This window comes from Tursiops truncatus, chromosome 15, assembly GCF_011762595.2.
Source record: "Tursiops truncatus isolate mTurTru1 chromosome 15, mTurTru1.mat.Y, whole genome shotgun sequence".
NCBI classification, from domain to species: domain Eukaryota; kingdom Metazoa; phylum Chordata; class Mammalia; order Artiodactyla; family Delphinidae; genus Tursiops; species Tursiops truncatus.
Genome location: NC_047048.1, coordinates 15,945,938 through 15,958,718, shown reverse-complemented (window position 1 = coordinate 15,958,718; position 12,781 = coordinate 15,945,938). Strand labels below are relative to the sequence as shown.

Below are 12,781 nucleotides of genomic sequence, written 5' to 3'. Positions count from 1 at the left end.
GCTTGCCGATGCAGGGGACATGGATTCGAGCCCTGGCCCGGGAAGATTCCACATGCCGCGGAGCAACTAAGCCTGTGCGCCACAACTACTGAGCCTGTGCTCTAGAGCCCACGAGCCACAACTACGGAGCCCACGTGCCACAACTACTGGAGCCCGAGCGCCTAACACCCGTGCTACACAACAAAGAGAAGCCACCACAATGAGAAGCCCGCGTACTGCAACGACCTGTAGCCCCCGCTCGCGGCAACTAGAGAAAGCCCGCGCGCAACAACGAAGACCCAACTCAGCCAAAAATGAAATAAATAAAAATTAAATTAAAATTTTTTAAAAAGACCCAATGCAGCCAATAATTAATTAATTTTTTAAAGTCCTTATCTTTTAAAAATAATAAAAAATATTAAAATACTGAGATGTTTATGTATGAAGAGACTTGACAGCTGGTTTTACTTTAAGGTAATCTTGGAAGGTAGAAATTAGAAAGGGTGTGGGGACATCCCTGACAGTCCAGTGGTTAAGAATCCATGCTTCCACTTCAGGGGGCACAGGTTCGATCCCTGGTTGAGGAACTAAGATCCCGCATGCCATGTGGCGCAGCCAAAAAGAAAAGAAAAGAAAAGAAAAAGGTATGGATGGGACTGACTTGGCCAAAACTTGGTGGTTGTTGAAGCTGGATGATGGGTACGTGAGGATTCATCATACTTTTCTGTCTATTTTTGTGTATGTTTGAAATCTCTATAATAAAAAAGTAAAATAAATAGGTAAATAAGAAAAGGAGAGAGAGGGCCCTCACTTAAGATAGGGTGAAGGAAAGTTTTTTGTTTTGTTTTCTTCAGCCACACCACATGCCATGAGGGATCTTAGTTCCTTGAAAAGGGATCGAACCCACGCCCCTTGCATTGGAAACATGGAGTCTTAACCACTGGACCACCAGGGAAGTCCCAAGGAAGGTTTTTTTAGGCTGAATAGAGCAGTGATTCTCCACCTTGACTACACAATGGAATTATCTGGAGAGCCTTGCCAAATGCAATGTCTGGGTCCCACCCACAGAGATTCTGATATAACTGGTCTGGAATGTGGTAATTTAATTCTAATTTGTCGCAGAGTTGAGAGCTTCTGAACCGCAGGAAGAGAACAATAGCTACCATACACTGGTGCCTACCAGATGCCGGGCACTTGCTATATATACAATGTCACAAATCCTACCTGTCCTTCTTCATGGTAAAGGCCATTTGTAGGCAGAGAACCTAGGCTCAGAAATGCAAAGGGAAATTACCTAAAGAGCAGAGCTAGAAAATGGGAATTCCCTGGCCGTCCAGTGGCCAGGACTCTGTGCTTTCCCTGCAGGAGGCACGGGTTCGATCCCTGGTTGGGGAACTGAGATCCCACAGGCCATGCAGCGAGGCAAACAAACAAACCAACAAACCATTCAAAACATTAAAGAAAAAGAGAAAAGAAAATGATTGACGTGGACCCTGGTCTTCCCTGTCCACACACAGAAGGTGGTTTTAGAACCACACAGCCTTCACCCACGGGTTACTCTCTTGCCCACTTAGGCAAGATCAGCTGTTCTGATCGCCTACTGTAAATGCAGAATGTTCGTGAAAAATAAATACATCTGGTTTTCTTTAGGCCCCAACTCTCCCGTGCATTTCCAACAAAAGGGATTCCTGTGGGTAGCTTTGAAAATAAGGGCTCTCCTAATTAGCCACTGTCGCGAAAGGAACTGCAGAGAGGAGTGGGGCTGTTTTTGCAGCTGCCTGAGGAGAAGTGACTGCACAGAGGAAACAGCTGTAACGCCCTGTCCCCTTTTTATTCTTGCCGTTGTTACATGTAAATATTCTCTCAAGATGACTGGACTTCAGAGATTACAGTGTTACCCTGTGGGGTATAACCTTGATCTCTCAAGGCAATCTTTTCTTAATGGGTTATTCCAGAATTTTATTAAAATTGGTGCCTCTGTTCTTGAGGGGATCCAAAGCATCTGGGGAAATTTCCTGCATTTGTCTCTTTACAAATAATGTAAAATGATATAGATATAGATAAACTGACTCTGGCAGAATATTTGAAGATTTTTTCCCCCACTGGCACTTGTGCCATTCTTGTCTGGATTGTTGACTGACTTTTACTGTGTTTCTATATTGCCCTACCTGGCCAGTGGCTCTGTACCGGGAGAGACTGGGCCAGAATCAGAACTTCCATCCCTGCATCTTTCCTTCAGTCATTTAATAAACACTCATTCATGCCTTTGATGGACGGGCAAAAAGTCAGGGTCTGCAAATGGACTAAAACAAATTATCACAAGTTTTTGTTCTTAATTTGATGTGTAACCATGTGGCCTGTGCTTGCAGCAACAGTGATGTTATACGAGGCTGACAAAGTGTTCCAGCTAAAACCAAGTAATGATTGTTTTCCCCAATTTACAGGAAAAAAAATTAAATAGATAGACATCAGTTTTAAAGGTTTTGCCTTTATAAGTTTTTCTTAAAACTCTGGTGCTGGGCTTCCCTGGTGGCGCAGTGGTTGAGAGTCCGCCTGCCGATGCCAGAGACACGGGTTCGTGCCCCGGTCCGGGAAGATCCCACATGCCACGGAGCGGCTAGGCCCGTGAGCCATGGCCGCTGAGCCTGCGCGTCCGGAGCCTGTGCTCTGCAACGGCAGAGGCCACAACAGTGAGAGGCCCGCGTACCGCAAAAAAAAAAAACAAACAAAAAAAACAACTCTTGTGCCTGCTACCACTTGTCTATAATAGAATCTGGAGTGACATCGTGTGTAATAATAATAACAGCTAACACTTTTATGGTCCTTCCCAAGCACTGTTCCCAGCATATTCTATATATTAACACATTTAATCCTCACAACAACCCTCATAAGGTAGGTACCATTATTATCTCCATTTTACAGATAAGGAAACTGAGGCACTGAAGAAGCAAGTAATTTGCCCAAAGTTCACACAGCTGGGAAGTGTGGAGGCAGGATCATAAGTCTAGGCGGGCTGGCCCCAGAGTCCCCTCATGTACCCAACCTCACCACACTGAGCACAAAATTATACTTTATATTATTATATATTTATTATGTCACTATTCACAGAGCTCTGCAAGCCACACCCAAGAATCCAGGGCTCTGTCCTTGGTGTAGTAGGAAGAGCTTGGGTTGGGGGTTCAGAAACGCCTGGTTTGAATCCCAGCTCCATCACCTACATGCTGGGTGACCCTAGGCAATTTCCTAACCTCTCTGAGAGTCAGTTTCATGAGGAAGTCACAGGGCTACAACGAGGAGGGAATGGGCGATTCACGTCAAGTGCCTGAGCCGATGCCCAGCCAGATGCCTTTGAACCCAGGTGTCTGACTCCCGGCAATTTTGTTCTCCCATCTATTTATTTGTTGATCCATTTGGCAAACACCAGAGGGAGACAGAGGCTGGTTAGCACCCCAGCTTCCAGATAAATGTTCTTTCCTTTTCCCCTTCTCTCCCTAGAGAGGAGAAATGACCTCCAAATAGAGCCAGATGCGATTGCCCGTCACACAAGTGGTAAAATGACCTATAGGGTTTCAGAGCAAGGAGAGATGACCTGTCGTTAAGATACAAGAGCAGTAAGAGAAGACTCAGGAAGGTTGGCTCTGAGACTAGGCTGGCATTGGACAGGTGAGAGGAAGGCCCCGCCAAGCAGAGAGAATGGGAGAGAGCAAAGGCCCAGCAGGGGGAGGCCTGGGGTATATGTCGGTGAAGTTGCACGTGGAAGGTAGCGAGAGAGAGGGCTGAGTGGTAGGACGGGGCCAGACTGAGCAGGCCCTGAATGATAGGAAACAGTGAGGTTCTCATTCAATAAGCAGTGGAAAATCCGTAAGATTTTTGATCAGCAGTCACTTGATCAAAAATGCACTTGTGAGTTTAAATGTTTAAGTTGTGCCTAGCATTTTTGAAAGATGTAAGTTGCAAGGCTGTTGCAACAGCCTGGACCAGGAAGCAGTGAGTCCCGGTAAAATGTAAGGGCAGGGCATCTGTAAGGGGACCGCTCCCTGCACACCATGCCTCCAGACCTGGCCCCGCCCCCTCACACCTCGCCCCCGGCCTGCCATCTGCTTCTGCCCCAACTCTGTCCTCGCCCCTCATTTGCCCCATGTCCCCAGCCTTTGCCTCACCCCCTGACTCGACTACTCCCTCCTGGTTTAATTCCCGCAGGTCAGTGATCCCAGAGCCGACACTTCTGGCCTGGCCCAGAGTTAAACATCAGTGTCATCACGTGCGTGAAGGCTGCCAGGCAGAGGAAGGCTCCGTCAGAGGGAGGTGGGAACAGAAAGACGTGGGGGTAAATCCACAGGATGCAGCAACTGTCTGGATATTGGGGTTCAAGGGAGAGTGACCCTGAGGTTTCCAGTCCGAGTAGGAGGCTGGTGAGGCACGAATAGAAACGGAACTGGTGTAGGGGAGGACTTTGATTTTGACACGCCAGGGACATGTCCCCAAAATGGAACTGGAACCTGGGGCAGGCTCAGGACTGCAGAGGCAGACTGGAGTGATGGATGTGGCTCCAGCATAGCCGCTGAGTGATTTCTGTGCCAGGTGCTCGGCGTGTATGATCTCATTTCGTCCTCCCCACAACCCAAGGGAAGACACTGCTTTCACTTGATCAATGAGGAAACCGAGGCACAGCGAGGCTAAGCATCTTGTCTGAGGTCACACAACTAGCAGGTGGCAGGGATGGGACTTGAACCCAGGCTCCGACTCTGAGATCATTTCTAAACCAAGAAGTAGTCTGGACCCCCAAAAGCTGGTTCCACGGCCAAGCCAGAGGGGCTGGGTATGGGGCCAGCAGAAGCCCTAGACCAGGGGAGGAAGGTCAGAGCTGGGGAAGGAGAAGCCCAGGGAGGGGAATGTGAAACTGCAGGGAGCCCTCCATGCTCATGTCGTTTCCCGCTCGCCCATATCCCCAACCTGGTGAGCAGGGAACTATTATTGTCATTTTGCAGATATTGCAATACAAGGAAGTGAGGCTCTGAGACATCAAGTGACTTGCTCAAGAACACACTGTCTGTTCCTGGTGGAGCTGGGATTCAAACAGGAGCCTTTTGACTCCAGAGCCTGGCGTGTATCATCCTGCATCCAGCCTCCTTCACAATGTCACTCCCCACATGCACAGGAATCACAGGGATCACAGGACTCAGGCTCCCTTCCCCCACCCCGAAGCGGATGGGACAGGACTTTGCCTCACTCCTCCAGAGCTGCTAGTGAGGGGCAAAGTCCAGAGCTGCTCCAGGTCCAGCCTCCCACTGCCCGGCCCCTTCAGTCCCCAGGAGACGTGGCCTACTCCAGGCCACCCCTGAATTTCCTGGGGCTCAAGCCCCTTTCTTCCCCAGAGCTCACTTGGGAACCTATTGTAGAAGGATAAAGAAGAGTGAGAAGAGGTCTTTGCAGGGCAGAAAGGAGTGCTTGGGTTCAGAGAGGTTGGAGGGAGATGGGGGAGGGGTAAGAGAGTAGTTAGAGACCAGCGAAGACTTGGGGAAGGTGGGGGATGGGGACGGAGATAAGATGGGATGGGTGATGGACAGGAGAGGGGCAGGTGGTGATGCAGGGATACAGGGGAGAGAGATCTGGGAGGCTTCTTTACCTTCAGGGTCCATGACAGCCTGGAGCTGGCCGACTGGTGTGCCCACAGCTCCGTCTAGTGTTTGGAGAGGCCGGAGACTGGGGGAGGGGGTGGGGCGGGAGGGGGAGAGGGAGGGGCCGGTCTGACCATCCCTGACCGGCCCTGCCCTGGTTCTCTGGGGCTCCCTCTGGCCTCCAGGACACTCAGTCATATAACTCAGAAGTCCTCTCCTCTCTGAGCCTCGGCCCTGTTCTCTCCACTCACCCAGCCTCCTTAACCCTGCCCCAGGGTGTGCTCCCTCTGATGGCTGGAGAGAGTTTTTGATGGTGCACTGGGGAAATCCTACTTCCCTTCTTTTTGATCTCAAATACTTCTTTACCTTTTTCTGCGCCTCCATTTCCTTAGCTGTAAAATGGGATAATACCAACCTCATGGCTTCAACTGAGAATCAAGCGAAAAAACTCTGCGGGTGACACAGAGTAGAAACTCAACAAAAAGCCACATTCCTTTTCTTCCTTCTTCCCAAGGTACTTTAAGGGCCCTGAGCAGATCAGAGCCGGGCTTCTGAACAAGAAAACCAGGAAACTGCCAATTATTGTACTGTGACTTCAGGCAAGTTCCTGTCCCAGAAGTGCTGGGGACTCCAGTTCTTCATCAGAACCACTTGCTAAAGTCTCTGGGACCACTGTTGGCCAGACACTGGCCTCTTCCCAGCCTTCTCCCATTTCTGCCTCTGCAGCATGTGACCCTGCCAGGACTTGGACTTGGGTGAGGCAAGCAAGGGTCCTGGGGCACAAAACTGAAGAAGGCCTCACTCTCAAGCTCCATTTTACACCTTACTGCCTTGCTTGCCTCACTCTAGTCCAGGTCAGCTCCTGACAGCCCTTCTCCAAACTATTTCTCCCTTTTTCCCCCCCAGACGTCATTTTCTCCTGGTTTCTCTCTTAAAGGCTCTTTTCTGTTTCCTGCAGGTCCTTCTTCCTACAGGCAGCCCTCAAACTGTGGTGTCCCCTCAGTGTGGCGGGACTGCTCCTCTTTTCCTCTTGGGCACAAGCTAAACTACATTTCCCAGCCTCCTTTGCATGGAGGCCACCATATGACTGAATTCTGTCCAATGGAATGTGAGCAAAAGTGATGCGTGTCGCTCTAGTCTTCCCATGATCCTCCCTGGGAATGACAGAGCCACAAGATGGAAGGAGTCTGGGTCCCTGAATGACCTCATGGAAGGTTACCCTCCAAATGCCAACATTAAATTGTTACATAAGCAAGGAAAAAGCTTCTCTTGAGTTCTACCCCTGAGAATTGGGGGTTGTTTGTTACAGCACTTCGCCTGCCCTGACTAACACATGAAGCTTCTCTCCACAGCTCTCTCCTTTTCTCATTCTATACAGTTTATGCATTTATCCACCAATGCCATTATTTAAATTGCTATCTAACATCAGATAACTCCTTAATCTATATCTCCAGCTCTGACTTCCCTTGCAACTTCCAGGCCTCTACTTCTAACACCCCTCATGGGGAGTTCCCTGGTTGTCGAGTGGCTAGGATTCAGTGTTTTCACTGCTGTGGCCCAGATTCAATCCCTGGTCGGGGAACTAAGATGCTGCAAAGTGCGTGGCGTGGCCAAAATATAAATAAATAAATAAATAAATAAATACTCATGTTTTCCCCCCAAACTGCTCACCTCTTTGCATTTCCACATAGTGATGTCAGCACCTCCTCCATTTTCCAAGACAGAAACTTTAAGAGTCTAACCTTCCCCCAATCACCTCAACAGTCAATTATTCTCTGAATAAATATATTTCAAACCTGACCTCTTCTTTCACCTTAGGCCAGACTCCCACTCTATCTAACTTGAACTAGACTAATGCTCCCGTCTCAGGTCCCACTGCCTCAGGCCATGCTCCTGGATGCCAGTTTCATTCAAAGGACAGATGTGACCTTGCCATGGTTTACTTGAAAACCACTGTTTGCTCATTCATTAATCCGTTCACCTCTCCATTCAGTAAACACATATTAGGTAGACATGCCAGGCTCTGGCCTCTGGAGCCACAAAGATGACAGGTGGACTTGAAGGGGCTACAACCTAATGAATGGGGGACACCTTCACACGATTACAGTCCAGTTGTTTGTACTGTCACGCAAGGTGCTGTAAGAGTGGAGGAGAAATACGCTATCTGTCTGGGATGGAGGCAGCAAGGGTGGCTTCGCAAAGGCAGTGACATTTGAACTACATCTTGATGGTTGAGAGGAGTTTAGCGGGAAGTCAAGATGTGTGTGTGGTGGGACAGGACGGGGGTGCGCAGGCTTCTGAAAGAGCGTGCGCAAACGCAGGAGTGAGCATGTGGCCCTTTCCATGGCCGGCAGCTTTGGGGATCTGGGGCGTGGTCCAGCTAGGCTGTCCTGAAGTCACTAGCTGGGCAGGCAGATGCTAAGTACCCCAAGGGGCTAAGGCACACAGGCACCCATTGGCAGCTCCTTGCTGGGGACTCCAAAATACCCTGGGTTTTCTGATGGCTAATGGCTCGACCCCCAACCTCCCCAGAACAGGAGCAGAAATACGGATGCAGAGGAAAATGAGGCGTATATGTCCATTTTCAGAAATGAAATGTCCATAGAACCGTGCTCGGAGGCCCTTTTCCTGTCTGCAAAAGTGAATTACATTAATAGACTTCTCAAGACCGTCCCCATCCAAATCCATCTTCCATCTGGAGTTTGCAATGGATGACAAAGCTGTATTTGTAACCGTGATCTTAATGTGTACTTTTGAAAATAAAATAGAAACATGCATTTTAAAATATAAGATGAAGAATAATACACTGTATATGGTTGTGTGTGAGAGAAAATCCTGGGTTTTTTTTTGTTTTGTTTCGTTTTGTTTGCGGTACGCGGGCCTCTCACTGCTGCGGCCTCTCCCGTTGCGGAGCACAGGCTCCGGACGCGCAGGCTCAGTGGCCATGGCTCACGGGCCCAGCCGCTCCACGGCATGTGGGATCTTCCCGGACCGGGGCACGAACCCGCGTCCCCTGCATCGGCAGGCGGACTTTCAACCACTGCGCCACCAGGGAAGCCTGAGAATCCTGTTATTTAAGAAACTAGAATGTGCTGGTAGTTTCGCAAAAGAAGAAAAATGTTATTTTACTGTCAGGACAAAATTAGTATTTTCAATATTTTATTATTTATTTATTTTGGCTGGGGTGAGGGGGGGTGTGCAGGTTCGATCCCTGGTCGGGGAACTAAGACCCCTTGTGCCTGTGTGGCACGTCCAAGAAAGAAATAGAAAAGGCGCCCAGGTTTGCGTGGTGAAGGCTGGATTTCCACCCCAGCTAGCCCAGGCATGGGTGGCAGAACTCCGGGCGGATCTGTGGCCACTTTCCGCCGCTTCTCTCCTCATCCCTCTTCCACACCCCCATGAACTGACCCACCTGGGGGCCCTTCCCCAGCCTCTGGTGTCCCCTCCAATCCAAACCACCTGGCAGTCACGCTCTCATGGAGTCCCGTGGCCTCTCCTTTTGTAGGTCAATGTGTCTGCTCTCATCCACTGCTCCTCTGACTCAACAACTTCCTCTTTGCAAATTTCCTCTTTGCCCTGGGGAAATACCAACGGCCTCTGGTCCATGCGGTGCCCTGGGTTCTGGCCTGGGCTGGTCTCAGAGACAGCACAGTTGGGTCTTGTCCCCTCCTCTCCATCCCAGAGCCACAGGGATGCCCCTGGTTCTGGAGGCCTGTCACAGCTCACTCTCTCACTGACCCTCCTTGTAGAATGGAAGAGGGGATACAGACAAACACATTAAACTTGTAACAGCATCAGCATGACCTGGGACTCTCGTGTGTGCACTGGGGAGCGGGGGGATGGGGGGTGGGGGGAGTGGTGGGGGGCTTTGAGGAAGGGACATAGCGGCTGAGCTGAAGAACCACACTTGGTCACACATGCAGTCTTTCTGTCAGGCCCTGCCACAGACGGAATTAAATCTTCCACCTCCACCCCATCGGAGCAAAGACGAGGGTGCCTATGTTCTCAGCACCTCCTGAGGGCGGCATCTCCTCAGCCTCTGCAGCCCTTCCTGCCCCCTCCCTCACCCAGCTGTACTCGCCACTGCCCTTCACAAGCGTCACCAAGTCCTCGCCTCTTGCACACAAACTACATGCATGAGTGGACCCACGCAGGTGCCGAGGCTTCTAAGAACTACATCTGCACAGAAGCTCTTCTCACCTCTGCTCTTGGGAGGAGAAACAGCTGAAGCCTCTGGCTGCCTCGATCCAGAGTTGGGGGAGAATGTGGTGGCTGGGACCGTGAGCCAGCCTAGGGTCCAGGGGCCGTCTCAGACGCACCTGAGACCACTGCTGGGTGACACCACCCAGCCCATGCTCCAGGCTGGCCTAGCACAGAGCACTGGGGCCTGGAGTTAAAGGCAGTTCATGGGCTCAGCCGGTGGGACTGTCCTAATCCATGGGGCCAAATGTACTTTCCAGAGTAATCCTAAGGTGGGGGTTTGCTGGGTTGCCATTTCCTCTTCTTCCCAGACTCTGGTATTCCTGGGGAATCCTCTGAGAAATCGTTAAGTTTGGCCTTTATGGAGACTCAACAGCTGGTTTCAAGGACAGAAATGTGGAGAAAATGTGATGGGGAGAAGCAGGGGTTGATGAGGAGAGTTCGTTCATTCAATCTACAAGGGTTCAGTGGGTGTCAGCCCTGACCTGCGTGCTGGGTGTGGGTGCTGCGTGGGCTGCTGGCTAGAAGAGCTGAATGAGGATTCAGGGTGAAGATGCTGGGTGAAAATCCAAAGGGTGCTGGGTGAAAATGCTGGGTGATGATGAGGCTGGATGTGATGACAGGAGGGAAGGTGATGAAAGCGGGAACGATTCTGAGCTCCAGTCTTATTATTCTCAAACGTTAAGGGGCCTCCACATCTCTCTCTTCTGGCCCATCAGAAGTAGAGGTCTCCGCAGCCTCATCCTTGCTGCCCACCAGTGGCTCTTCCTCCCCCTTTAGGCTGGGGGCTGGCCCAGGCTTTAGCTCCTCCAGCGCCACGGAGCCCTGGCGAGACTTCCGTCTACCAAAGAAAGTGGTAAGTGTGGGCCGCTGGCCAGACCCCTCCCCCTGGGGGACCCCAGAGTCATTGTTACCCCCGGACGCTCCCTCTGTTATTGTCGCAGCCTCCTCATGAGACACCTGGGCTACCCCAGCCCAGGCATTTGCCACCCCGTTGTGTTTTCCACTCCTGCTTAGTGTCAGTACTCCTGTCTTCCGCTTCTGCCGCTGGTGCCACAGCAGGAGTAATGCCATGAGGAAAATGACCACCAGCAGGGCCACAAGCACAGCTACCAGCAAGGTGCCATTTGTCTCCCAACCTGAATTTGGGGAGGACCTACTGCTTATGTTTGTGGAGGACGTTGGGCTGGATATTTTTACTCCAAAGGTGGGGGAGCCACTGGTCCCCAGGGGGGTCTTCAGAGACGTAGTTGCCATGGTGACAGGAAGTCCACTGGTCTCCTTGGAGGTCTTTAGAGAGCTAGTTTCCATGATGACAGGGGGTCCGCTGGTCACATTGGAGGCCTTCAGAGAGCTAATTGCTGTGGTGATAGGGGGTCCACTGGTCCCATCAGAGGTCTCCAGAGAGCTAGTAGCTGTGGTGACAGGGGGTCCACTGGTCCCACTGGAGGTCTCCAGAGGGCTAGTTGCCATGGTTTCACCAGTCGTAGTATGGAATCCTGCAGATTTCACTACTGGGACAGCAGGTATACTGGTTGCATTAGAGATTTCCAGGGGCATTGATAATGTTTGGGCCGAATCTTTCTGGGAGATTATTGACTCATTTACAGGAGGGCCCCTGCTGGCAGCAATGGAAGTCCCAGGAGAGGAAACCTCATTGGCTGTATAGGGAGTTGAGGAAGGCGGGAAGATCTTGTGCTCAGTGCTGTCATCTGTCTTAGGGACCTCGGTTGTTGCAAAATTAGATGTCGTTGAGTTGAATTTTGTGGTCTCATAGATATTTGAGGCCAAAGAAGCAGAGGACGCTGTGGGTTCCAACTCCCGCAAAGTAATTGTGCCGTCCTGAGACTCTGAGTTCGTGTTTTGGGCCCAGACGCTCCCAAAGAGGAGGAGAAGCAGGATCATTTCCAAAGCAATAGGCATGAGCAGGAGTTGGGACCTGAGGGTGGGGAAGTTGAAGAAATAGAATACATAAGGAGCTGGGGGTGGGGGGCAGGACCTAGCCAGGCCCTCCCTCCTGCCCACTTCCCTGCCAAATGCCGGGCCCAACTCTGCGGTTCAACGGCTTTTTCCACCCTTGCTTTTACTAGTATCAGAAGTAACAAGACGCTGGCAGCTCCCCCATCGAATCTACCCCATAGGCCCCCTTGGGCGTTGGCAGCCCCGGCTCCAGCAACAGCCACCCCCTCCTGGCCTGCGCTGACCCCATTCAGCCCCAATGGCTCCTCGTCCTCTTTTCCCATTATCTATCAAGGTCTTCTCAAGCCAGAGGCACATTCCCAGGTCCACTGAAGCCCCTGCCCCACCAGGTCACACCACTTACCAGCTCAGTGGATAAGGGCACAGGGCTGGGACCAGGCTGCTCCAACTCCTGAAGCTGGGGCAAGACTGGTGGAGGGGCCTCAAGGGGAAAGGAAGTGGCCCTGGCTCCACCCACCCCAGCATCCTGCCCCACCCGCCCTGCTCCTACATTGCCGTGTGATGAGAGAGGCATCACTCACTCTTTCAGGGTCTGAGATGATGACAGGGGCTCTGGGGTCTCAGCTGAAGCAGGTGGGGATGGTGGGCGGGGTCTGGAATGGGGATTCCCGGGTCTCCTCTGGAAAATGGGATGGCAAGCCGTGAAGCTGGGAGAGGGATATGTGTCAGAGCAGGGGTGGTGGAAATGCATGCTTGAGAACCAGGGGGTGCGGAGGAGGAGATGGGAGGGGAAGGTGGTTTCCTTTGCCTTTGTGGTCCCCGAGCTGTTAGGCCAGCACCCAAGGCTAACACTTCTTCTGCCCCAAGAGCTCCCAGGAAGTACCAGGGCAAGAGGAAGCCCTCGACTCTGGCTGGGGCAGTGGAAGGCTTTGCAGGCTGTGTGAAATCCCTGGTGGGCTCTTGACTTCTCAAGAAGCTTGCGGGGGTAGGTCACTACAATGGCCCCCAGTCGTGGACTGCCTGACTAAATCAAGGTGGTTATTAAGCACTGTATATGCTATGAA

The 12,781-nt window shown here is 51.4% G+C and overlaps 1 protein-coding gene across 1 annotated transcript; it reads right to left on the bottom strand.

Moving 5' to 3' along the window:
• Positions 1-8,739: 8,739 nt before the first annotated feature.
• SPN (sialophorin) lies at positions 8,740-12,245 on the bottom strand. Its single transcript, XM_019921764.3, has 2 exons — positions 12,121-12,245; positions 8,740-11,736 (listed from the first exon to the last, which is right to left on the bottom strand). The coding sequence occupies exons 1-2, from the start codon at positions 12,240-12,242 to the stop codon at positions 10,479-10,481; spliced, it is 1,380 nt and encodes a 459-aa protein (XP_019777323.2). The 5' UTR covers positions 12,243-12,245; the 3' UTR covers positions 8,740-10,478.
• Positions 12,246-12,781: the final 536 nt, after the last annotated feature.